Source organism: Osmia lignaria, chromosome 4 (assembly GCF_051020975.1).
Source record: "Osmia lignaria lignaria isolate PbOS001 chromosome 4, iyOsmLign1, whole genome shotgun sequence".
In the NCBI taxonomy this organism is placed as follows: Eukaryota; Metazoa; Arthropoda; class Insecta; order Hymenoptera; family Megachilidae; genus Osmia; species Osmia lignaria.
In genome coordinates, this window is record NC_135035.1 from 12198735 (window position 1) to 12224235 (window position 25501).

A 25501-nucleotide genomic window follows, 5' to 3' on the forward strand; every position below is an offset into this window, starting at 1 on the left:
TATTAAGAAATATTTAGTAACTACCGATTCAAAAAAATTTGCATAAATGGAGGGTGGATGGGATGAGGGTAAGGCGGGTCTCTAATCCGCAGCAACTTCCTCGTGGTGAGATCTGGGCAATCGTTTTTTCTATTTAATCACTGTTATATTTTGTTCAGGAACTATGTCTTTAAGATTCTGAAGTGTATCACATTGTAACTACAATTTAACGGAAATTATGTACTTATACATAGTATAGTTATCGTAGCATACACGTGTCATTTAGGTGTATGCGAAAGGTGACGTAGTATAGCATGCCCCGTTAGTTGATAGCATGGAATAATTCTGTCTGGCCTAATTTTTGATGAAACGTTGACTGTTTTACCGACGCGGAATTCGAAGTTCGGGCGGATGATGCATGGGATATGTGGGAAAATTTGATTTAATATTTATTCTTTTCCTGAAAGAAAGAGAGAAATAGATGTATTATGCATATACCTGCACATTTATTTACGAGTTATACACACGAAAATAATCGAATTGTTCTAATGTGGACGATTTTCACGAGAGCCAATACGATAATCAGATCGATGATTCTGATATAAATCTTGATTATTTGAATTGCTGACAGAACAATTTTTATTAGGTGATACTTGGTGAAAATAAATCACTGGCCAGTGACGAGCAATGTACATTGGCGATTGACGATAAAATGTAGGATTTTTTGTAGATAAATAATATGGATAATATGTTTCACTACAAGGTCTCCATTGATCTTCATTTAAACCCACGTAACACCTATAAAGCGTCAGAAACAGATGGAACGAATTATGGTCGATATACATACAATATTACACAATGTGTGTTTGTAATAGAGAGAGAAAAAGAAAAGAGCAATGAAAGAGCAATGAAAGTAAGTAGATCGGTTGGTATTCACCAGGGATAATGATATCCTCGTGAAAATCCGCATCGATGGTTAGGCTCGCAACAATAATCCCAGCTACCGTAATCAGCTTGTTCGATTTCGCAAGACCAAAATCCAGTGATTTCATTTTGTTGACAGACAGTGTCGTTTTTGCAAGGATAACCATTTACCGTGTACCGTTGAAAAGTGGAAAGTTCTCTCGCTAATCGGTACATGTGTACATATAATACAGAATGGAAAATGGTAAGATATGTCGTTGATCATTTTTATATTTTTTGTTACTTACAATGAGAGAAAGAAAAATCACGTTCGAAATGGGCAGATCCGTGCAGAGGTTTGCTCTCATCTCCAATATACGCCGACTTATGTTTCAAATCATATTGATGAGGCTCGAATTTGAATTCATTTTCATCTCGAGTACTAGAATCGTGAATCGAAATCGGAATATCGGTGTTAAACAAGTGTGTTGTACGGCCACTTGAATGATTTAATGTTGTGAACAAATGTGGATGATTGTATTTATCAAAAGCTGGTGTAATATTTATCGCGTGAAAATGATTCATTGTCAAACTGCAATATGGGTCAACAACTTTCCACGTGTATAGCATATGATTATTGTCATCGTCGTCGTCTTCGTCGTCGTCGTCGTCGTCGTCGTCGTCGTAAGTGTAATCCAAATTTGGTCTTAGATCTTGCATCGATATATCGCTTAATAAGCAATTATCTCTGGTGTTGTCGGTATCGACTCTATAAATAAAATCAGAAATTCTTTTATTATTAATTAATAGTAATTATTATTAATAGTAAATTGGTAATGCTAAGCGTATATTTTAGCCTTAGAAGAGAGTATAAAATACTCGCATATAGTTGAAAGACATGCAAGATAGTGTTACGTCGGTGTTTCTCGTTGCTGAACATCTTTGTTGGCACTCTGGTTTCGTAACAGTCCGCATCGAAGATATTATTGCATGAGGCATTAATTTACATGGTCTATGATGTTCGAGGTAACAGAGTTGATCCTTGCGAATGGAAGAGGATTCCTTGGTGTTGTATCCAGGCAAAATGGTATTCAACATTGATAATGGTAGAGTATACGTTTCGCAACCGTAAGAAGAACTGCTTCTTTCGTATAATTCGGCACCATCCATGTCGGGCATATCAACAGGATTTATTTCTTCCGAAGACCAATCGGTTAAGAAACAATTTGATGATTTGCGTTCATCAGTCTGCCCAGGGTATTCCGTCAAGTATTTAAAGACGAGACTTTTGCAGACAAATTCTTGGGACGTCGTACACGCGAACTGACATTCTCCCAAATCATTAGCGAATAATAATTTTTTTATAATATACGTGGGTATAGCGAATCCGCTTCTAATTCTTGAAAAGCATTCTTCCAAAGGATATTGATTCATTGATTGTTTAGAATAGCAATGCTTCTTGGCATCTCGTATCATGATGTAACTGTTGTAATCGCGATCAGGTTCAAGGTCCGTGTAAAAGTTGATATTTCGATAGGAGAGATCGCTTAGTAAACAATTATCGGTCGGATTTGTAATTAGCACTTTGTACCTGTAAGCAAAACTTTCACAAGGGAAGTCTGTTTCGTTTATGCACAGTTGTTCGCATTGTTCCAAATTGTGTGCCACACAAGTTTTTCGTAAGACATTTCTACTTAATTTCGAACCTGTGATAGCTCTAATTGAACATTTTCGGGTCGCTTGTGGCTGCTCGCGTTCTTCGTCAGTTGATTGCTTATCATCATAATTCAAATACCTTCCATGGGTATACTCGTTTGTGTTTAAAAGCATAAATCCATTTTGCCCGGATACAGATTGATCCCTGAGCCGAGGTTTAATAAAACTTTTTGAAGATCTTACGTCCGCGTAAGATCCTTTATCGTAATTCGGTAAACGATATTCGGGAAACGAATTCTCATTGACCGCAAAATCGGAATGACGAATTTGAAAATATTGTTTCCAGTTATCGTTCCAATTTCGAGTGTTTTTAACAGGAACGAAACCTATACAACATAAAACGTTTATCTCTTTCTTTTTCTACTTACTTTACAGTAGGTAAAATAGAAAAAAGGAGGAAAAATGAGTACGAAGGAGAAGTATAATAATAGTATAGGTAGTTGAGTAAATTTGTCTTACCAGAAGGATCGTCGTAATGAAATTGTTCTCGGAATCCATGGGTAGGCCGGTTACTAATCGTAAGTTTGCCATTCAACGGATAATTTTCTCGATAGAAAGGTGGCCGATTTATCGATGTTGACAGTTCCTGGAAACCATTTTCTTTCTCTATGTCTTTTTGATTTAGCCACGTGTTCTGTTTAATCCGCTCATAAAGTTTAGAAGAACCCTTCGATTGCGAGGGATCGTCTCGCCGTGTTGAAGGAAGACAATTCGGTTCCCTCTCGTAATAATCATAGTTGGTATCGATTAAGAAATCGTCATCAACGTCCATGCGAGAATACGGTGTCGACGTTAATTCGCATACACATTGGGAATCGTCCGTTCTGTGTCTTTGAATTACGAATAAGTCAAGTTAAAATTTCTTTATTGTTTTCATTCAATTAATTTTCTTTGACTTTTCGATCGTTTCCACCAAAAAAATTTTTTTACTTTTTACTCTTTACTTTTTAACAATACGTAATTAACCGTTCAAGCAACCGTTGTCGCATTAACAATAGAAAAAGTTTCGTTAATTAATTAATTAATTAATTAATTAATTAATTAATTTATAAAAATGATAAAGATCAATAAAGAATGGTGATCGATCTTCAACACGAGTGCGTGATGTTAACATTAACGAGAAAATGACAAAGATGTCGCATCAAAGAGAATCATTACGTTGCATACCTGTGATTAAAACCTTTGCAAACGAAAGACTTTTCGTAATCGCAAACCCGACAACAATCTTCTAGGTTCTCGCAATTTACGAGGCGTTCAATTATCTCTTTTATCATTTTTCTGCCAGCTTGTACTTTCCGATGACAAATGCTAACTAAATATTCAAAAACATATACATACATAATATAAGCACATTATATTGTAGTATGTAGTTATTATAATTAAAGCATAATACGGGAAAAAAAAACAGGAAAAAGCATCTCTCTCCGTCTCTCTGTTTCTCTGTGTGTCTTACAATTAAATCTATCGATCCTTTCGTTTGTACACTTACGTGTGAAATCATTATTATTAGTTTTCTTCATTATCATTGAGTTTTCAATTTTATGAAGGAAGATCAACGTTAATACAACAGTCCATAACCACAACTTTATGAACATTTCGTTCTTTATGTTGTTTTTAAATAATTACAGCGAACACGGTTAGATGCAAGAACACCTTTTTTTTTTCCTTTCTTTTATCGATCAACGAAAGAAGAAAATTTTTCCTTCTTTTTCCGTGTTATATTTAAAACTTTTTTGAACTTTGCGATCATCAGTTTATTCGATCTAGCTTATTCGTATTCGAGTTACTATGTTAACTTTCACGGATTTATCGATGTACATTTTTCTGTTGAAATGAGTATGTAACGAAGCACACTTGATAGAATCGGGTTAACGCGTGTAGGTATCCCAGATGGAAAAACACGCAAAAAGTAATGGTGAAATTGCAGTCCCACATGATTTTATAGAAGAGTGAACGTTTCTGTAAAACTAGTGGGAGGAGGTGTTCGTTAAAGTTAGAGAAGGGGTATTGAATCGTTAAAATTTGTATAGGTACATACAAAGATTAGTGGCTCTACATTCAATTATCTACACCACTGTCTTCATTCGTTTTAATCAATGAGATGTTTTCGTCGTAATTGATTAATGTGTCGCATTGATTGGAAAAAAAAGTTATTTTTCTATCTAGCATGAATGAATGATAAATACTCTTACGCATAAGCACGTAAGTACTTACACACGTATACGTACAGATTGATACGTATTCGTGTTGACTAAGGATCGGTGATTTGTGTCAATGCCATTCATTAACTAACGCACTTGCAATGATTGAATGTAATAAATCTATAATTTACCTATCTAATATGTTTCTAACTTATGTTATCACTTATGTGTGTGTGTGTGTATACAATAAAAGATAAACTGGTCAAAGCAGCAAATAGTATTTACACTCTAGTAATATTATAAACATTCTCCCGATGCAAATTATGTGTATCTGCGTGAAAATGATACTCCTAAAAATCCTAAAAATCGTATATCGTATAAGTATTCTCATTGGTGTTGAGAAAAAATTAATTTATTTAAAAAGTTATTGCTTGGAATAGGATTATTCCACTTCGTGCTGTGCTACATATTAACGTACGTACTTAGGTGTGGATGTACGGACTCACCAAAAAGACTGTTCAATGCTGTTCTCTCATTTCTATTTGTAAGACTGTCTAGGATTCTATTACGACTGTCGTCACCGGAAAGAAAACGTCCGTGGTGATTGATAGATTGATCATAGATACCGAGGAGTTTGTAATTTGCTATATCTTCTTTGCTTCTTGAAATATTAAAGAATACATTTATATGATTACGTTTTTTATGATTCTCAGTTTGCGTCAGTTTGCGTTCAATACGATTTAAAATTTAAATTATATTTTACGGAAAGATAAATACCTCAACAAATTTTGTTTTTCTTTTGTTCTTTTTCAGTTTCATATTCTTTGCTTTCTAATATAATAATAAAGTAATAATAAAGTAACGGTTTCGGTTTCGCTACACTAGGTAAATGCAGAGGAATAAATGATTATGAAATATGTCGATAGATATGTAAGTACATATTATTATACATACATAAAACGAAAACGAGTGTAAAAAGATTACCTGAAAAATTGCGATTCTCTGTTAACCGGTGATACGGCGAGGGAAACTGAATGCGATACTAATGTTGATAAAGTATTGCTAAGATTGGTAACAACTTCTTCATCATTTGTTTTGTCAGCATCGGTTTTAATTAAATCAGCTTCGCTTCGAAACTCAAAGTTTCCATAGAGGTGGTCAAAATCGCACCACGGCGAAACTTGCTGCTTTTTCACATAAACGTCGTAGTCCGTATGAGTTTGTAGATTTTCAAGCATTACCGACGTTTGGTTGCTGATTGCACATGTGCCATTACCTTTTACGCCAACGCTAATGAAAAAGCAAATTGACAGAAATTGATGGTATGTATTGAATATATTGGAACCATGTCTCAACGTATCGATTATATTATTCATCTATTTTATATTATACATATATTATTCTCATACCCGAATGAAAATGCATTGCAAATATTTCCACGTTTCGAACATTGTTCTTTGCATTCTGTTAAACTGGTCACCGTGAATTGAATCGCAACATCCGGATCGGATAATTTCGAGCCAATCGATATTCTTGAATAACAATCTAATAAGAAAGATCAGTATTTTCTTTTGTTATTACCGTTATTAGAAAATTGAATCAGCCTATATGTAAGTACATACTATTTTCGTTACACACTTTTAACGCGATCTATTCGAAAAGATAATTACCATTAGTGACAACTGCTAGTCGATTATCGATCGTAAGACATAAGAATTGTGAACGGTGACAAACGTAAAATAGAACCGATAATAACGTACGATATCCTTCTCGTCCGAGCATTTCAGTGTCATCGATCTACAATTAAATTCACCACCAGATTATATGTATATCTTATTTATTTACATACATACGTACATAATGTATGTATGTATGTATGTATGTATGTATGTATGTATATATGTACATACATAAGTGTAATTGTTCAAATTATCATTAATAAACTTTTTTAAATACTTTACATAACAATATTATGAATGATCAGTTTCTATGAAATCACTGTGTGTATGTACCTATTATATTCTGTACAAACTGTGCACTAAACTGGATACTAAAGTCGAATAGAAACACTTTTTATGTTTGATCAAAATTTCATCGAATATTCAATGATCCGGACTTGACTGACAATGAGGATACTGTCGGACGGTAATGCTCTCTTATACAAAATGTAAAGAGAGATCTCCAAAGTCGCTTGCGATTACGTTAGAACTGTTTCTCTGTTTGTTGCCGTTGTTTCTCCTACCTCCATGCTATATCTATTCATAGGCATAAAGAAACTCTTGGAGCGTGCACTCGCAACATATTGTTCTCCTGTTTGCTAATGCGTAGCAAAGATGTAGCAAAGATCTTTATTTTTACAGGCGTGTTCGATTCAAAGTCATAAATTCGATGCCGTATCGCACCGTACCGCGTCGGCCATTCTGAATTTACGATTAGTCAGAACGCGACAACTGCCCTGTAACGTGCGCGCAACTCGATCGTAGGGAAATACCTTTCGAAAAATTACAATTAAGTACTTACTTACTTAAGAAAGGTATATAAAATACTTCTCAATAGTATCGACACTAAATTCAACAATCAACAGAAAATTAATATTAATAATGTTTTTTTCGTTATCCTGTCGCTTTCTAAGCATCGTCCGATCACGAATTATATCAAATTAATTTTCAAATACATTGTATCGTCATTGTTTTCAATCAATTAAGCCAACTATGCGAATCAGGTACTTACGTGGAACAGTACTAAAAGAATACTTACGTAACCAGTATGGAATCAGTTAAACATAAAGAACAAAGCTAGGACGTGTCACGCTTCGCGAAGCCAGGCCCTCGAGAAAGAATGACTCATTCTGTGATTATCATTGTATATGTATGTATACATACAATATATAGTCGCGAAAACGGAACTACATTAATTGGATAGTTCCAAAAACTAAACGGAACCAATACAAACATTCTATTAGAACTCTTCTTATCGTCTACATTATCGTTCGAACGGGCGTGCATAAATTATTGCACTCTCCAAGCTCAGACACCACGAGAAAAAGAAAACCATGTGAATACACATTGTTTTAATATACATATGTATATGTAAGTACTTATTCAAAGGAGGAACTATTAAGATGGATGCTATTATAGTTAAGTATCGTTCAGCCTGAATTATATGTAGATTTGTTAAACGTATGAAATATTATTCAATTTTATTAAAAAAACATACTTGTAAAAGTACTAAATACACGACACTAAGTCAGTTATCATCATTTTTATCTTATATTTATGGAAGACATCGATCCTGTTTGAATTTACGAGTGTCGTTCCTATTCAACGATTCAGAGTGTGAATACATATTTACAAGTGTGTGCATATGTGCACGCGTGAGAGCGAACATAAAAGAAAAAGAACAGTGAGTATGCAAAAGAAAAAAAAAAGAAAAAAAAAAAGGGAAAAGAGGAAAATACAGAAAAAGAATAAGTATAATTTTCCACGTTAAACCAGAGTTTAATTCTTAAAAAAAAAAAAATAATAAAAAAAAAAAAACGGTACAATTCAAGAATCATCAGTGAGAAAAGACTAACAGCAAGTGTACGGTCTTTCGTGTATTCCATGAGCAATGCTAAGATTTTGAGGGCATTCCTCGAGGGACGGTGTAACCGAGACATCTGTACTGTTCCAAATCGAATTTCTTGATTCGTATACTCTGATGGACATAGAATCCTGTTTGGTCGAAGATAATGTAAGAAGACTCATACCGATATCTAAAAATACGTTTTCGATCCCATCGTTTTGAAGCACCGATGTTTCATGGTAACTTGCACCGATTTTTGTCGCGTAAACTTTACCCTCTTCGGCATCGACTTGTCGTTCTTTTATCAAATCCGATTTATTTCCTATTACAACCAACACTATAGCTTCTTCAACGTTTCTACGAAGTTCGGTTACCCATCCTTTCATTGCTGCAAACGTGTTATATTGAGTTAAATCAAACACTAGCATAGCCGCGTTAGCGTTTCGATAGTACATCGGTGCCATTGATCTGAATCTTTCTTGTCCCGCTGTGTCCCACACCTGTGAATAGTACCCGATGAAAAAAATATTGCTGAATACTCTATACGATCAATACTATGTATTCGTTCTTTCATATATTAATATAAGACGCGATGATTACAATAATTATTATACATATACGTATATATGAATCTTTAATGATTCATAAGAAAATTTATATGTAGTAAATTTGTATGTTCTTTTAAGAATATTCTAAACATAATTACAGTGAGTTTCGTATATTTCTTACAAATTGTTGAAACATAATGTAACATTGAGTAAAAGTAAACGCTGCGACATATAATTCTCGTTATGTGTTAACAGAATTATGGTTATACCTGTAACATTATTTTCGCATTGTCCACATTTAATTTACATGTAAAAAATGATGCACCTATCGTAGGATTTACATGTTCGTTAAACGCCTTCCCAACATAACGGATAATCATACTTGTTTTTCCAACCCCTGAAAAATCAATTAATCAGTGTACTTAGTTTATTGAAAGAATGTAAAACAGAATAACTCTCCTGTTTTCAGATGTTCTTAGCATATGCATATTTTCAATATTTGCAACGTATATCTTTCATAATACTGAACGTATTAGAATGTAATAAATTGTTATTAAGTCCAGTGCAGGAATGCGTATACAAGATGTTATACCTGAGTAAAATGAATGATTAGTATCAAAGTTCTGTATAAAAGGTAATTTCTTGCGAGTAAGTTAACCTAAACGTATCTTTACTTTTATATACGATTGCTATACGACAAAAATGATGAATTAACTAAAAAATATCCATAAACAGCTAGAAAAATATAAAGGGAATATCGAGTGATAAATGATCGAATGTTCACGAATACACGTAGCAAAAGACGAATGAAAATGAATTTAAAATGAAAATGAAAGCAGCAAATACTGCTTCGTATAATGACCTTCCTGATCGTAAATTTAAACCTACCATGCGATCCCAACGCTACTACCTTTCCCTCCACAGTTTTCATCTTCTACATGATAGTGTGATGTACAATAACGAAGCGAATTTCATTTCTTATTCGTTCATTAAGCAACTGATCGAATAAAAATGCAAGTACATATGTATAATATACACCATAAGTATACAAGTTCTACCAGTAAGAAACGACGTGACAGCTACCTGGTGCCATTTCTTGTTTACGCTACAAATTGTCGGTAACACAGTGCTTGGAATACCGAAAGTCCTCGAAAGATGGCGAAATTTTACGAAAACACACCTTTCTTCGTTCCTGCTGAACAGATTGCAAAGAAAATTGAGGGACGTGTTTAGAAGGCCCTAAAGAATGGCGCTCTAGCCCTTATTTTACCCAAATCGTCAAAAAGTTATAAAATATTGAAATTGGTGTCTGTCCACGGTCAAGAAAATGGCGGATCGAACTCACCTGCATTAATTTGTTCGTAATATAAACATTTTTGCGAATCGTATGTCCAAATAAAGACCAGAGCGTCATTCTTTGGATCGGATAGAGCAAAACGAGTACTCAGGGGATGATGTACAAGCTTTTGTTTAGAAAAACAGTGAGAACTACGATTTCGTTGATTTTTCACTCGGGAAAGACGTCAAAAAGGTAAAACAGACTACAAACTTAGTTCCTCGTTTTTTCTGTAGGACGCGCAGTTCATTCGTTTAGTATGCTCGACAGCGCAATCATTCCAAAATGTGATTAAACTGTATATGTATTAGGTATCAAAAATTACAAGACACAGCAGACAAAGTTGAAGAGAAGACCGGAGTCGTGACTTCTGACATCATTTTCACATTGTCTTCAGAAATGCGTAAGCTGATAATTTCTCATTTATTCTGCTTTTATGATGATAATTTATTAAATACCATTAATATCTTATGTATTTTTCTATCTTCTTTCTTATATTTCGATGCTTTAAAGTGAAAAAAGTAATCTTGACCTTATTTCAATATAGCGTTAATAATTTTCAACAAACCTTCAAAGCAATTCCAAGTTTCTACCAATGTCTGTGATTGGTCATTCCATTATGGCGTCCTCCTATTTAGACTAATCAGATTCATCGTTGAAGGGTGCGTTGCGCGGAGTGTGGTGGAGTGCAACAATCCTCTTCGAAGCACGTCCGTTTGGCTCTCGCCGCGAATGCACAATAAGAGAATGGAACAGCAGAATCTGAAGTATTTTCTTTTTTTATATCGTTAAGTTCCTAAACATTATTGAATGTTTTTAGTACTGTTTTACACGATTTGCTGTTTTTAATTTAATAACGTTCGTAATATTACTTCTGTTTAGACCTATTCGTGTATAGTAAAAGCTGGATATATGCAACAAACATTGGGACCCAGACGTTGCATATATCCAGCCGAGGTGTCGATTTTGGGCATTTAAACGTTGCATATATCCAGTCGAGGTGTCAATTCTGCGTCCGTACACATCGTTGGTATTCAGCCGCGATACCTATTCTACGTTCGTACGTTTTACGTTCTACATGCGACGTGTTGCATGTTGCATGTTGCGTGTTTGATGCATCTTTGGTGTACGGCCTGCCTTATGTTTGGTATCATTTTAATCAGAAAAATCTCACAAATGCGTTAGTAAAAGTTTCATTAAGAACATTCTTCCGCAGTATAGCTATCGTAGCATACACGTGTCATTTAGGTGTATGCGAATGGTGACGTTGTATACATATAATGCTGTTAGTTGGATACAGTAACTGAGGTGGCGCTTGAATCAATTTCTGGGCTGTTTTACCGATACGGAATTCGGAGTTCAGCTTCGACACATTTTCATTCCTACCACTAACAATAAGAATGCTGTAATAAACTGAAACTGATGAGACTTATCGTTATAATAAAATTCAGATAATTCAATATCACGCATAATATGTATATGTACTTATGCAATATATTGAAATAGTTAATCACAATCACAATAAATAAGTATATACTTATCCGAGTTTGCATCATGACCAATCTTTCTTTCAACGAACGAACGAATGAATGAATGAATGAACATCGGACGACAAAGGTTACCAACGTTAACATTTTGTTCGTCATAGAGGACGCCGATGTCGCTCTCAACTTGTTTTCATCGTGGCGTTCTCCTCGTTATTGTTCGTTACTCTTCTCGTATCGTCGTATTCAAACTGCTACTGTGATTATTGTTACAATGCTCATCTCATTATTATATTTTCATTAAATGTGTTATTAATCGTTGTACACTTTCATTATTAGTTTTGATATAATGGCGTCACCGGCTCCGCCATTATAGTTTAGATTTTAGACAATTGGTAAGATTAAACGTTGTAAGTAGCTCTACAGAAAGAAACAAACACGAAATCTCTCGATTAGTTTCTTACGAAAATCGTTTCCAGTTTTCAAAGTTTCTGAACAAACTGTGTTCGCGTTGTTTGGAAGAGCAAGGCAACAACGATAGCGTATATATATATATATATATATATATATATATACACACACACTTGTAATTCGATTGAGTTAAATGTATGTTCTTCTCTTTAGAAAGTTTTCTACACTTGTGAGAAACTGCTTACTGCATCACCAAAATGCCAAAAACCCGGTTAGTTACACGTTCGGCGTCGAACAGTCGTCCATCTCATATGACGTTAAATCTGGAGTGTACAGAGGAGCCACTTAGCGAAGCCCAATTAACGTTACGATTAGAGTTGAAGGAAAATTATGACAGAGTTTGTTTCCTTTTTCTCTTTCTTACTATACTGTTTAAAATGTAATTTCAAACGTTATATCGCATTGTTACTTGATTCGTTTCTTTATATTTTAGGTAGCTGCTACTTTAGAAGAATTGGTTAAAGATCATGGAGGTAAATTGGTATGCCAAGCTGGCAATGTCAACGGTTATCAATATACATTGTAGGTATCATTTTCTACATAGATGTTATCTTTTCGCAATTGCTGCTCTTTTAGCAAACTTAGAGTTTGTATCTTCTCGTATACCAGGCCTCCAACTCCTGCACAAGCAGTGGTTAAAAATAATCCTCAACCCATTGTAAACATAGTAAGTGTTGTATAAATTCTAAACCATACGTTGTACATTGCATAATTACTAATATTATTGATGATGCTTACAGAATCAAAGTAAAAGTCAACCTATTAAGCTCAATGTATTAAATAACTCGAATGGCTCTCAAGGCAACATACAGTTGGTTGTGGATTCACGAATGGGAGTCATTTTAGGATCTGTATCTCAGCCTCAAGGTATACACATATATTCATACATACAAAGGTAAAGGTAAAGAAGTATGTACATATAAAATAATAAAAGAAAAAACTACAGGAACCACTATAACAACTGTTCCATCAAGCTCAGTATCTACGCCAATGGTAACACCAGGATCAACATCGGTATCTACAGTAACAGCCATGTCTACCGTTACGCATTCCCAAACGGAAAATGTATGATACTTTAATTATCATTGATTTACATAATTTACAAGGAAAGCTTGTTCCATACTTGTTGTTGTCCTTTCAGATTTTAATGAGTTCTTGTATGCTAATAAACCGTATTATTACGAATCTACACGTATACATACAATATTGTGCGTTTTAAATGCAGATGGCTATTAGTTTTTTCATCTTTAAATTCATACAGAGTTCGCAGCTTGTATAGAAACAAATAATTCCTCGTAATTAATGAAGAAATTGCTTGGCATTTAGCCGACTGTTTCACATTCTTTTATCTGAAAACAATTGTTACGGCAGGATAGACAAACCTTATCGACACTTGAACATTATTAAATGTCGTGTAAACTAATGGTCGTTTAGACTAAAATCATGTATAGGAGGGGAAATTCGTAATAACTCGATCTATCAACTCGTAACAGCTCATTTAAATCTAAGAGGATAACTTCAGAAACTATACTATAGTAAGAGTATGTTGATTTTCCTCAGTATAAATATACTCGATCTGGACGCAGAACAAAGGTTCTTCAAGTGCAACAACCTGACGTTATAGAGGAAGTATGTTACGCGTAAATATCCTTTAATATAACATTTTTCTCATTCAGTTAACTATCTGACTCTTAATTATGTAGCCAGCCCTCATTGCTCGTGGAAGACAAAAATTAGGATGTTCAACACATGTTGTCACACCAAGTAAGTTAAGAATGATCGTATTCAAATATGTTTCCTTTTTCCCTTACAATTAAACTTGGTGTATGTAGATTATTAGCGTACACGTAAGTGCGTAAGTAGCGTACGCTCATTTTTCAGCTACTACAAGTCCCCAAGGTGTTACTAATCTTAGGATAAAATCTGTGAACAAACAACAAATTGCATCAGCAGTGACGTCAACGTCGACGACTGTGAGCACGAGTACAGAATCATCTAGCAGACTAACTATCACAAAACCAACTGAACACACAAGCATCGGTGGAATAGCGGTTGGAAGTAAAAGTTCAGGTTAGCAGAAGAATCTGTGATAGATTAAGAGACGGGTTTACCTGTATCAAATAGATTTTTCCTCTCACTGATATTAATAACTTTATACAACTTAGCTTGCGATCAAGTCGATGAATCGAAGAAGAATCATCCTGACGGTAGAGAAGTGACTTTTAACAAAATGAACGGAGGTAGAACATTTCCTTCTTTGGTTGTTATAGCTAGACCGAGCCTTCGCACGAAGGATATCGCGCCACAGATAGCCCAAAAGGAAAGATCGGAGTTAGGTATTTATTAATATATGTAACTATCAGCTATTATCCTTTTCTTCCTTTTTTCTCGCTTTTTTTTAAAAAAAGAAACCACTATTCTCCGTTTCAGATATGAAAGTAAAGAGTGTACTCATGTTTTCGGCCACAAAGTTCGCCGAATGGTTGATACAGCAAGGATTAGTGAAATCTGAACAGTATTGTGCTCAACACAGCAATAGTTATCAAAAAACTAAATTAAAATTGGGAATGTACAGCGATCAAGGTACATTTCCATATTCAGGAGGATACGTGTGGATTTCAAGCTGTTGTCCGGATCGTTTCGTTTCTGTCTTTTCCGGTTCGATATTTCAAGGGGCAACTTACACGCCCACTGTTCTGTTAAAATTAATTTATCATTGGGCGTGTCAGACGAATGTTCAGAACGTTATTTCTTGGGTGAAAGTGTCAAATGTATACGTGAAAAATTTTTATACGCATTTACGTAGTGTTTGCACAGCAGCAATTTCGGATAAAGCTCGGAAAATGGGGGGTAAGAATTCAGTAATACAAGTTGGAGTAATTAGTTTAGGTACAACGTCGCAAGATGGAAACCTACGGCAAGTTAAGGTCGAGGTGCTCGGCGTATTGGACTATACCACACTCGATTTAAGATTAAGAGCATGCGATCCGGTGCAAGACGGCGATCGATCGTATAAACAACGATTCAATAACATTTTACATCCGTTGAAAGAATGGGTACATACAGATTCGAAAATTATGACGGATTTCACCGTTGACAGAAACACGCTCGAAGAAATGGGTTTTTATCACGTTACGCAATCAGCATTTTCCGACCAAACTTCCCGAAATTTTATGAGCAACTATCATATAATGGAATATTTAAGGAAAATTGTTCCTCGAATGTTCCAAAATACCCTCAGTTTACTCAACAGACAAATGATACAACAGTTCCTGGACGAACTGGTGTGGAGAGAAATATACGGCTCGACCGCTGCCCGAGCATTCGACAACATAATAGCACATATTGCCGAGCAAACAAAGATCGATTCAAACGAATGCCTTTTAGATCGTTTGACCAAGATAGCTGCCAATCCTTTTCATAATTGGTCCTATTCAAACGCGAATTTACCACCGTTAACGCCTCTTGTTACGATCAATAAAGATGAAACGCAATCAAACAACGAAGTTTTCATCCAAGCTAGCGGTAACGCGAAACAGCAACAGCAACAGCAACAGGAGGTGTCATCATTTCCTACGGCAATAAGATCATACGTTGGTCCAAAAAGAGGACGAAAGAGAAATATTGGGGCAACAACTGTCAGACCGGAACCCGAAACGAAGAAACAGCCGGTCTTTGATTCGAAAGTTGCTAGAGATAAAGAAAACGACAAGGAAATAGAAAGTAAAAATGATCAGATACAGTTGCAAGAATTTTATTATGCCACCATGGAGGGTGATAAGACTATTTTGTTAAATGAGCACAAATATTCATTGTACTTCAAGTGTTTCCTATGTGCGTCAACGATGCGTTCTAACACAGATGTGATCGAACATACGATTGGTCACGTGCCGCCCCAAGTTCCCGGTCAATCCGATTCCCCTGTCTGTCGATATTGTTGTACAGCATTTTCCTCTCAACATCAAATGATTACACACGTGACGGAAGCGCACAGTAATTTCGGTCATTCAGACAGCGATATGGTTGTTTGCGCCATTTGCGAACAAAAGTTCGGCAATAGTGGCCTCCTTATCAGTCATTTGTCGTCGATGCATTATCCCTCGGAGATGCCGTATCGATGTGAGAGTTGTGGTTACCGTACTTCCAGTCATAAAGATGCGATCGATCATTTTTATCGAGTTCACGAAAAGGGCCAAGATTTACAATGTCCTTATTGCTTGAAGGTAATACGGTTCGTAAACGAAGGCAATCCGAGTGTTACCAGCGTTTACGCGTTTCTCTTGCATATGCAGAGGCATGTTATTCGAAGGGAACAAGGACGAGGAAACAAATGTTCGAGATGTTGTCTCTGGTTCAATCAGAAGAGTTGCTTGAAAATTCATCAAAGAGAATTACACGATTGCGTCTCTGGTTCGAAAGTAATACCGTATTCGTGCAGTAACAACGGTATAATGATATCGAAACAACGACCGCAGAATAGACGGTTCGATATCGAAAGTCCTCTTACCGAGGACTTACCATACGACGAAAAAATTAAAAAATGGATCACCGGTCCGATAACAGTGAACGTTCCGGTCGAAAATCTCTCCTGTCAAGAATGCGAGGAGGACATCGACGAACAAGACCATTATCCAGGTGAACAGAGATGTCAACAATGTCGTTACATAACTTGTTGTTGGCGAGCGTTCAAAGAACATCAGCAACAAATTCATAACGAACGACCGATGACCAGTTTGGTAGTTCCCTCTCCGCTCGTTAATATCCCCTTAGACAGAAAGATGCAATGTTCGTGTGGTTATACGACAACTGATGGAAACCAGTTAGCTACGCATTTGATTAAATGCGGAAAAGTATCTGCTTATCCGCTAGAGGATACGGTACCACCTGGCATGTTGAACAGTTTAGGTTTAGTTCCAAGAAACAATTCGGACGAACTAGATCTGGATGGTAGTAATAAAAGGACTAATTCACATTAACACAGCGAATCTCGTTGATCGTAAATTTATACCGAATTCGTCAAATTAGAGTGAATTAAATTTGAGAGAAAAAATACAAAAAATAAAATAAAACAAAATTCGTCTCTACCTTATAAAAAACACAAAATCTAGGCCAGGCATCGAACACGGTGTTGTACTGATATCTATAATCACACATACAAAAAGCCAATAATATCAGAGAAGGAATTATTGAATAATAGAATTCAAATTGGTTGTTTGTATCGTGATGCATCAGTGCAATTTGTTCTTCCTTCTCGTTGTAAAATATCGTAAGCTCTTATTCAATGAATTGCGATTGTAGCCCTGATAAAAATATTTTTCTGCATATCGGTTTAATATCGAAAATCGATATCTCATATTAAGTGGACAACAATGAAAATCATATAAATGAGTCGTTCATAAATTTTCTACAAAATATACGGTTATGCAATGTGCATCTTTTGAACCCGTTATTACCAACGATTTATAAAACATTATTCATTGGACATCCGTCGAAAAACATATTCAAGTATGTTTTATATTACTCGTTGAGTTGTATCTTCATACGAAATAACAATAAACCGTTACACGAACAAAATACGTCGCTCGAAAATTACATACGTACATCTTCGATTGATGTATGTATGTACATACATATACGCGAAGAAACGTTCCTTTTTCTCAGACTTCCATGCACAAGATATAGAGTACAAAACTCTATTTTTTTTAAAACTTTTATTTAGCAAGTATGTATATTTTCTTGTAATTTCAATAATAAATGTAGCATACATATATTTTTATGTGGTCACATGTATACGTATATATGTATATACATATATATCAAAATAATATTAACAAACAGAATAAAACGCTATAGAATCGTTTATCAACTGAAAAGATTCAAACAAATTCAAAACTATTTTCATTAAGACATGATAGTTTATCGCTCTGTACTTATCTAAATTTCTAATAAGCTATTAACGTATTTTTGTTTGCTTACGATATTTCATTTTTTCTTTTTTTTTTTTTTTTTTTTTTCTTTTTTTTCAATCGTTTTATTTATCGTCTGTTATCAAGTCAACACTAAAGAACATATTTATTAGCAAAATCTCTACAATGTTAATTGATCAAGGATTACCAAAGATCGTCATTACCATCATTGTTTTATAACTGTTATAACTATACTCGCTATCATCGGTATTATTACTTACATCTAAACATAATAAAGAAAAATTAATGTAGGTATTTACTAACAACTATAACGATCAGCCGCCAGTGAACAACACGTTTTGACCAATTATTTGTGTATGGGAATCAAATCATTTGTAATCGTTAACGGCAAATAATTGACGTTGTTTTCTCATTTCATGTTAATAAGATTTTTTTAAATGACAGCTATAAAATACTTTATAATACTTATTTACATATTTCGTTCGAAGCACGTGAACATATTGAACAATCATATCACGCAAAAAAGAACAAAAAGCAGAAAAATTATTCAGGATTAAATGAATTAGTTTATCACTGGCCGCGTATCGTAATTTTCTCCACCACGTGAATCTTCACAGTGATCGTGTCTGTCGCGCACGCGCGCTCGTTTCTGTGCTACTGTAAATGAGCACGTAGTTTACATACATATGTAGATATACAATGTATTATTGATATTGATAGTAATACTTACACACGATAAAAAAATATATAATAATATAAAATAAGACGCGGTGATACTTAATCTGCCACAATTAACACTGAGATTTATTGATAATAAATTTCTTCTATAATTTGATGGCTCGTTGTTTTATGTAAAATTTTAACTTCGAAGCCATCAAATGCTTTTGCGTGGGAAGCTTCGTCAGCAGTTTACATGCTCTTAAGAGACTTATTATCATTGTATCCAAGAGAATGAATCAGTATATTCATCGATAGCTTGTTTGTACGTGTCCTACAAATACTCGACTACTAATTTTTATCTTTTTTTTTGCCTGTCTCTTTATCCCATACATATTCATGTGTGTGTGTGTGTGTGTGTATGTGTAGGTAGGTAGGTTACGTGTAATCGCATTTCTCTTAAATTTAACGCTATGGTTTACGGTATTAAAATTATTATTTTTGATCTCATACTATACCGTTCCAACACTTCCGAGAAATCAAAGTTTCAATACAATAACTCGTCTTCTGGTTACCCCATCAACAGCGAAAACTTGGATCAACGTTCCGCTGTGTTTAATATTATAAATAAAATCCACTGGATACGACAGATATGAAGAAACGAAAAACAAAGATGAAGCTTGCTTTCATTTTATCGTATCGAAACTATACAAGATGTTTGTTCGATATTTACTCCTGTAAAAATTAAAGAAAATAAAAAAGAAACAAACAAATTATTTGACTGTAACAAAATGAGGAAAAAAAAAAGATGAAGGAAAACAGAGCAAACAGATATTCGATAAGATAAAAAAATTTCACTATTTCGCGAAATAAAAACAATACCTGCGCGTTAAATTTTAGAGAGAAGCCAAGCTGTTGGTTGATTACTCGATGGCATAGAGCATGTAGAGATTGCCGGCATCACTGCCTGGTGGTACCAAGGCGTGAGTCGGCGGTAGAACAGTGAAGCCCAAAAACATGAAGGTACGAACCAGCATTGCTAAACCATAACAACAGAGTGATTTAGGCGACAAGTTCTTTTCGTCGCAATCATTTTCATTCGAATGAAAAAACGATTGACGACAAGTACCTCGATCTGTTCTGTCCTTACGCAGACAAACAATGATATTGGTACATCGTAGCGTTTCTTCGGCATATTCCAAGAGCGAAACAAAGCCTTCTTTCGATCCTTCGGGTAAAAGACAACTTGGTACGCGAATGTACAGACAACGACGCCATACTACTGTTTCCCACTCAACGGATGTGCTTTCCGTTAAGTGAAGGGTGAAGGTCAGGCGTAACGATTCGCTATTTCGCACGGCTTTTAATAATTCATCCTCCTAGAAGAAACGTATTTGAAATCATTTAAAAAAGAGACCGTACTGATAATTGCGATTCTAAGGGAAATCATTGATAACAATTACGTAACGATAACAATTAATTACAAGTTTCTACATGATAAAACAGAAAGGAACGTTACTTGTACAATGTGGGAGCTCACAGAGAGCTGACTCTGCTTGATCCCCACGCCGCGGCTCTCTGTGTTGACTGTGGATACAGACAATGCGGCATGGGGCACATCAGGACCACCACAGAGGCCCCACACCCAGTGTTATACAGTAATGTTGTTGAAGTCTACTGCCTTCTTCCAAACTCTCGTCCATACATTTACTCGACATTTCGCTGTAAATCATACACGTTAAAACATTGATAAAACATCTTATCCTGCAAACTCATAGCAACAATTTTATTTGAAATTCGTGCAAAATTGCAATTACAATTTAATCTTGCATCAATTTCTACATCGTTTAGGACACAATTATTATTACAAGTTAACAAAAAATGGCTGAAAGAAACAAAAATAAGATGAATCGTTGAAATCGAAATGAATGAAATTGACTAGTCCAGGTAAATGACACAAAATTTTACATTTATCGTTGATTAAAACTGATGAATATCGACTGATTTTCATGCGTATATTACTGACAAAAAAAAAGATAACGCGTTTTATTACGCATAAGGAAATGATTGTGTATTTTTATCTATATTTGCGAATGAAAATATTTTCGATTAACCAATACTTTGCTCGTCATCAACAAATTGAAATTAAAGATAAGGCTATACATAGATTATTGAGTTTTCTCCTCGTTGTAACTCAATAAAATATGCACGAACATTATTATTCATACATTACATATCATGATCGCAACAAGAATTATGTAAGCAATCTATATGATTATCTGTAAGTAACTATAATTTACACGTGTTTATACATCGGAGAGAATCGTCAAGTGAGAATAGCTATACCTTTAGTACAGCTATTATACGAAACATACTGACGTTTTTCAATCTTTTTTTAAAAGGGAAGTAAGAAAATGATAACATTTTTTCGTATTCATGTGATGTATGTATTTTCATGTCTGAATATTCACGCCATGTACCACACGAAACAGCTGATGTACGTATGACTAATATATATATACATTAGTTTTACGTCACACGATTCACGTGGCAAACACACATCTGCATATGCACAAACGCGCGCGCGCGCGCGCGTGCGTGTGTGGTGTGTATATATATCAAACGGACCAACGTTAGAAATTATTCTAGGCTTTTGATAATGTATAAAATATCATCATCATTATCATTAGTCTACTTTCCTTTTTTCATATTTTACAGCGATTCTCGTATATTGGATTCACCTTATTACATGAATTAACAATATTATTGTTCTTGTAAAGCAACTTTAAAATCTCTCGAGCGTTTCATTATTATCGTGACGAAAAATATTCGAAATATATATAGTATATATTATGTATAACACATAATGTATTATACATACATTGCTACGTAATACACAGGTATGCATTACTTTCTAAAATATCAAGAGAAACGCATTTGTCAAGAAAACTAATTGTTCCCGAAACAATAACATTAACAATTCCATAAGAAAGAAATGAATAGTTCCTTCAATGAAAACAGTGAAGAAAACCGATAAACAGAACTCAAAATGGCGATGACGAATCAAAGATAAAAATGGCGCAATAATCGTACGATACTCACCAATTGCTCGATATTAGACTTGGCATTATTATGCCCTTTTTACTACTATCACAATTGCTTAATGGTAGATTGGAATTAATACTCATACTTCTTTCTTCGTAAAATCTTGACGGCCGTAATTTTACTTCTCCACGACGAAATATTCGCTAGACCAGCGATCGCTGCGCGATAGAGAATGATCGTAGAATCAGCAACACACAAGACAACCGTCTTACTCGAATGACTGAAACGATACTCTAGAGCTTTCCTTGTCCTATATCGATTCGACTCGATTTATTTCGATTCGATTCGATTCGATTCGATTCGATTCAATTCGATTCGATCCCTTCAAATCGATTACATATATCGTTTTCATTCGTCTTCATGATACGGCGATATATTTATACCTAATATATGTATATTATTTACTGTAAAAATTTAAGGAACAGTCAACTTATATTGATAAGATGAATTAAAAATGTTCGTAAACGTTGACGTCTTCATAACATCAACAAACGTTTTATCTTGATTCATTGTAGCACACGTCGTGATCAAGCGTTCAAGGAATATTTAGGCCGGTATTCACAGTCGCAACTTATTTCTAAGCTTGTCTTAAGCATATGCTTAAAACATCGGTTAGATTCACAGTCGTCGAATAAGCAACGTCTTAAGCATCAGTTGAAGCATTTGCTTAGGAAAGTAAATGCTTGTCGGTGTAGATTCACAGTCGATGCTTAAGAAAGTCTTAAGCTCTTATGAATTCATAGTGGAATAAGTCCGTCTTATTTGTAGAAAACGAGTTCTTATTTGGCTTCATTGAGGTTATGTTTTTAAGTCGACGATATTGAGGACTTAAACACGCGTTTAAAGGTGTTATTGTGTAGTATTGAACAATTTATTTTGATTAATTGTGGTAAATTATTTTAAAAAAGTACAAAATGGAGTTGGACGTTTTGTCTGCCTTTTCTCATGACACCCCTGCGGAATCAACAGACTGAAGAAGAAATAAGGTAATACTGATACTGTTTAGTCGACTGATTGATGCACAAATTAACATTGAATTATTCGATCGAAACAGGTACAATGAAATCGAGATCAGGACCCGACAGATAGTAGAGAGAACGTTCGGTGTTTGGAAGCGCCGTTTTCCATGTCTTACAAGGGGTTTAACAACGAAGTTCTTATGTTCCACAACAACGGTAGTTGCATGTGCTGTGTTGCATAATTTAGCCCTAACTTTCAATTACATTCTTGTAGAAGAAGATGAAATTGAAAACCAAAATGAAGATGGAGAAGAATTATTAGGAAACGTGGAAAATGTTAAACAATATTAAACTTTATATTTAACAAATTTTATTTCATTCATCTCATACGCAATGTTTTTCTTTTCATTTTTATAGAATACAGTCAAGTTAACATTCCCTTAAAGTATTTCGTGTAAACTGATAACTAAAAGATTTTCTGAAATATATGCAAATGATATAATATGGAATGTCTAAGCTGGAAGATTTACAAGATTGTCAACTTTTTTTTCTCTCTTTTAAATTCTATTTTACTTTCAACTTAATCGTTTATCACTATAAATTCATTTGCCTTAAGTAGTAATAATAAAAAGAAAAAAATGATCGTTATTGTACATATCCTATGGAAGCTATTAGAAGCTGATTTTTATAAGAATTAGAAAGCGATAAATGATACGATACAAAATAAGATACTACAAAAATTAAATAGTTATAATCTTTTTATGATAAGATTCTTAGGATAAAATATTTCATATGTGTATGCTCAAAATAGAAGTTCAACCGCACATCACTTGACGAACAAAGTCTTCGTAATTAATATTACCCTGTGAATCTTCGTGACCGGCCAATAATGTTTCAACTTCTTCATCGCTGAGTTTCTCACCTGATAGACAATACAGATATGTATATTCAAAGAAGAAAAGAAAAAATCAATCGTTCATTTTGACGTACCTAACGTTGTCAGCAGATGTCTCAATTCGGCGGAAGAAATAAAACCATTTCCATCCTTATCGAAGTGACGTAAACCTTCTATAAAGTCATCAGCTGTATCCGAAGTGCGGGATTTACTTATAGCTTGATAGATAGGTAGAAATACTTCAAAACTAATACGTTCATCAGGTTTGTGTTGATGCGTAAATTTCTTAACATCCGATTCGGTTGGATTCTGTCCTAGAGCACGCAGCGCGTCTCCAATTTGTGCCACATGAATTTTTCCATCTCCACGACTGTCAAAAAGTTGAAATGCTTCCTGGAATTCTATCATAAGAAAAATCATTGTTCATTGTGTATCAAGTTTATAATAAAAACCAGGTACAAATATGTCAATTTTCAATTTCAGTTCACAGATAGTAGATCTCCAAATGAGGCTTTATTTACCCTCTATAGACGACATCATTCTATTAGTTAATTCTTGATAACTACAGTTATACATTTTACACGTAGCATAAAATACTTATCAGGATATAATATAAAATAGCAAAATTTCTTCCACTATATAGAAGCAAACAATATAGGTGAAAATCACAAAAAAGTTATATATTCTGTGTTTTTAACAATACAGCACACCGAAGCGAAAAACTTTCATTCACTTTTGAAGAGTAACTTATTAACAAAGATGTACATATATAATACTTAGAAGTAACTTGAAACGTAAAGTTTTATCGCTACTACGAGTACGATGCTTTTCTCCCTCTGGCTTCGTTTCTGCTTTTCTGCTAGTACATACATACATATTTCTTTAGAGCGAAGCACCTAACCATAAAAGGTAATCATCGACAAACAACTCGATGTCACCAAGGTGAGTCTAATAAGGTAACGATATTCTTGACCTGAATTAAGCATCGAGAAAACTGTCTGCCCCTCTATATAATCTCAGTCTGCTCGATGTCGAAAATATCCTTTACGTTCACTTACCTGCCAATTGATCTTCCGAGTAAGATGCCTAAAAGCATATGTCAATTATTCTTTGTTGTTACTACCGCTTTTTCTACTACATTGTAAATAGAAGAATAATAGCATGCAAATGAATGCGGTTTTTATTAAAAATACTTACCATTACGACCGCCTATTGTGCCACGTATATACTTAGAAAATTTTTATCCACCTTTCTGCTTTACGTATGTATGTACCTTACTTACTTGCTTACTTCCTTCCTTACGTACGGATGAGAATACATACGTGTGTGCGTTTACGGGTATGTATGTATGTATGTATGTATGTATGTATACATGTACGTGAATCGTAAGTATGTATTCAATACTCGCAGTTGAGACATCAAACGCTTTGAACACACGTTTGTAAGCTTTTCCCACTGAATCGTCTACAAACAGTTGACGTGGTTATTCATTTTCTACAATATAACGACGAAAGCAAAGTTAGACGAGCAATAATATGTACGAAATGAACTTTACAAACTTTTGTTATCGTCGATAAAGTTTTACAAAAAGTCTGATAGAAATTATGCGAAAGGAAATAGTATTATTATCAGAAAGAAACAAGGAAAGATATTATGTACCCGAAAATGGGAATTCATCGATGTTTTAGGCATTCGACGATCTTGATGTTGCAGCAGAGTCGTACCTATATAAATACATATAAATATTTCATCTCATGTATAAATAAAACGCACAACGGAGCATTGATAGTGTCCCGATCAATCTAATTTTATAAAA

General features: G+C 34.6%; 5 protein-coding genes and 1 long non-coding RNA gene across 24 annotated transcripts; 2 read left to right on the top strand and 4 right to left on the bottom strand.

The window, feature by feature from the left end:
* Nucleotides 1-452: 452 nt before the first annotated feature.
* Nucleotides 453-6278, bottom strand: LOC117603466 (uncharacterized). Of its 3 annotated transcripts, none has more exons than XM_076688186.1 (9): nt 6149-6278; nt 5724-6029; nt 5246-5397; nt 3766-3910; nt 3058-3428; nt 1766-2924; nt 1191-1651; nt 917-1106; nt 460-777 (listed from the first exon to the last, which is right to left on the bottom strand). In XM_076688186.1, exons 2-9 carry the CDS (start codon nt 5975-5977, stop codon nt 525-527), a joined length of 2985 nt encoding a protein of 994 aa, XP_076544301.1. In that variant the 5' UTR covers nt 5978-6029; nt 6149-6278; the 3' UTR covers nt 460-524. The 3 variants fall into 3 exon arrangements, with proteins under 3 accessions (XP_076544302.1, XP_076544301.1, XP_076544300.1); XM_076688185.1 differs by having other exon boundaries at nt 5246-5400; XM_076688187.1 differs by lacking the exons at nt 5246-5397; nt 5724-6029; nt 6149-6278 and adding an exon at nt 4088-5122 and having other exon boundaries at nt 453-777.
* Nucleotides 6279-8235: 1957 nt separating this feature from the next.
* Nucleotides 8236-9979, bottom strand: LOC117603469 (RAS oncogene family member RabX1). Of its 2 annotated transcripts, none has more exons than XM_034322669.2 (3): nt 9740-9979; nt 9121-9248; nt 8236-8803 (listed from the first exon to the last, which is right to left on the bottom strand). In XM_034322669.2, the coding sequence occupies exons 1-3, from the start codon at nt 9780-9782 to the stop codon at nt 8309-8311; spliced, it is 666 nt and encodes a 221-aa protein (XP_034178560.2). In that variant the 5' UTR covers nt 9783-9979; the 3' UTR covers nt 8236-8308. The 2 variants fall into 2 exon arrangements, with proteins under 2 accessions (XP_034178560.2, XP_034178561.2); XM_034322670.2 differs by lacking the exon at nt 9740-9979 and adding an exon at nt 9444-9698.
* A 96-nt stretch (nt 9980-10075) lies between these two features.
* row (relative of woc) lies at nt 10076-18226 on the top strand. 15 transcript variants are annotated; one of them, XM_076688180.1, is made up of 13 exons: nt 10076-10382; nt 10499-10590; nt 10735-10954; nt 12296-12480; nt 12576-12664; nt 12752-12809; nt 12883-13009; nt 13077-13207; nt 13703-13771; nt 13846-13906; nt 14006-14212; nt 14308-14478; nt 14573-18226. In XM_076688180.1, the coding sequence occupies exons 4-13, from the start codon at nt 12340-12342 to the stop codon at nt 17116-17118; spliced, it is 3600 nt and encodes a 1199-aa protein (XP_076544295.1). In that variant the 5' UTR covers nt 10076-10382; nt 10499-10590; nt 10735-10954; nt 12296-12339; the 3' UTR covers nt 17119-18226. The 15 variants fall into 15 exon arrangements, with proteins under 15 accessions (XP_076544295.1, XP_076544294.1, XP_076544289.1 ...); XM_076688174.1 differs by lacking the exons at nt 10076-10382; nt 10499-10590; nt 10735-10954 and adding exons at nt 11270-11930; nt 12011-12081; nt 12151-12213; XM_076688179.1 differs by lacking the exon at nt 10735-10954.
* A 365-nt stretch (nt 18227-18591) lies between these two features.
* On the bottom strand, nt 18592-22069 carry Oda (Ornithine decarboxylase antizyme). The gene is given in 6 exon segments (XM_034322677.2): nt 18592-19461; nt 19609-19765; nt 19856-20105; nt 20246-20347; nt 20349-20448; nt 21829-22069. Coding segments are annotated over 5 exon segments (654 nt in total). The 5' UTR covers nt 21915-22069; the 3' UTR covers nt 18592-19461; nt 19609-19649.
* A 161-nt stretch (nt 22070-22230) lies between these two features.
* LOC117603471 (uncharacterized) lies at nt 22231-23205 on the top strand. The gene is made up of 3 exons (XR_013062139.1): nt 22231-22817; nt 22886-23006; nt 23065-23205. It is a non-coding gene; the product is annotated as an uncharacterized LOC117603471 (long non-coding RNA).
* Nucleotides 23138-25042, bottom strand: Mlc-c (Myosin light chain cytoplasmic). 2 transcript variants are annotated; one of them, XM_034322674.2, is made up of 4 exons: nt 24883-25042; nt 24744-24771; nt 23781-24086; nt 23138-23712 (listed from the first exon to the last, which is right to left on the bottom strand). In XM_034322674.2, the coding sequence occupies exons 1-4, from the start codon at nt 24883-24885 to the stop codon at nt 23606-23608; spliced, it is 444 nt and encodes a 147-aa protein (XP_034178565.1). In that variant the 5' UTR covers nt 24886-25042; the 3' UTR covers nt 23138-23605. The 2 variants fall into 2 exon arrangements, with proteins under 2 accessions (XP_034178565.1, XP_034178564.2); XM_034322673.2 differs by lacking the exons at nt 24744-24771; nt 24883-25042 and adding an exon at nt 24207-24685.
* Between the last annotated feature and the right edge of the window lie 459 nt (nt 25043-25501).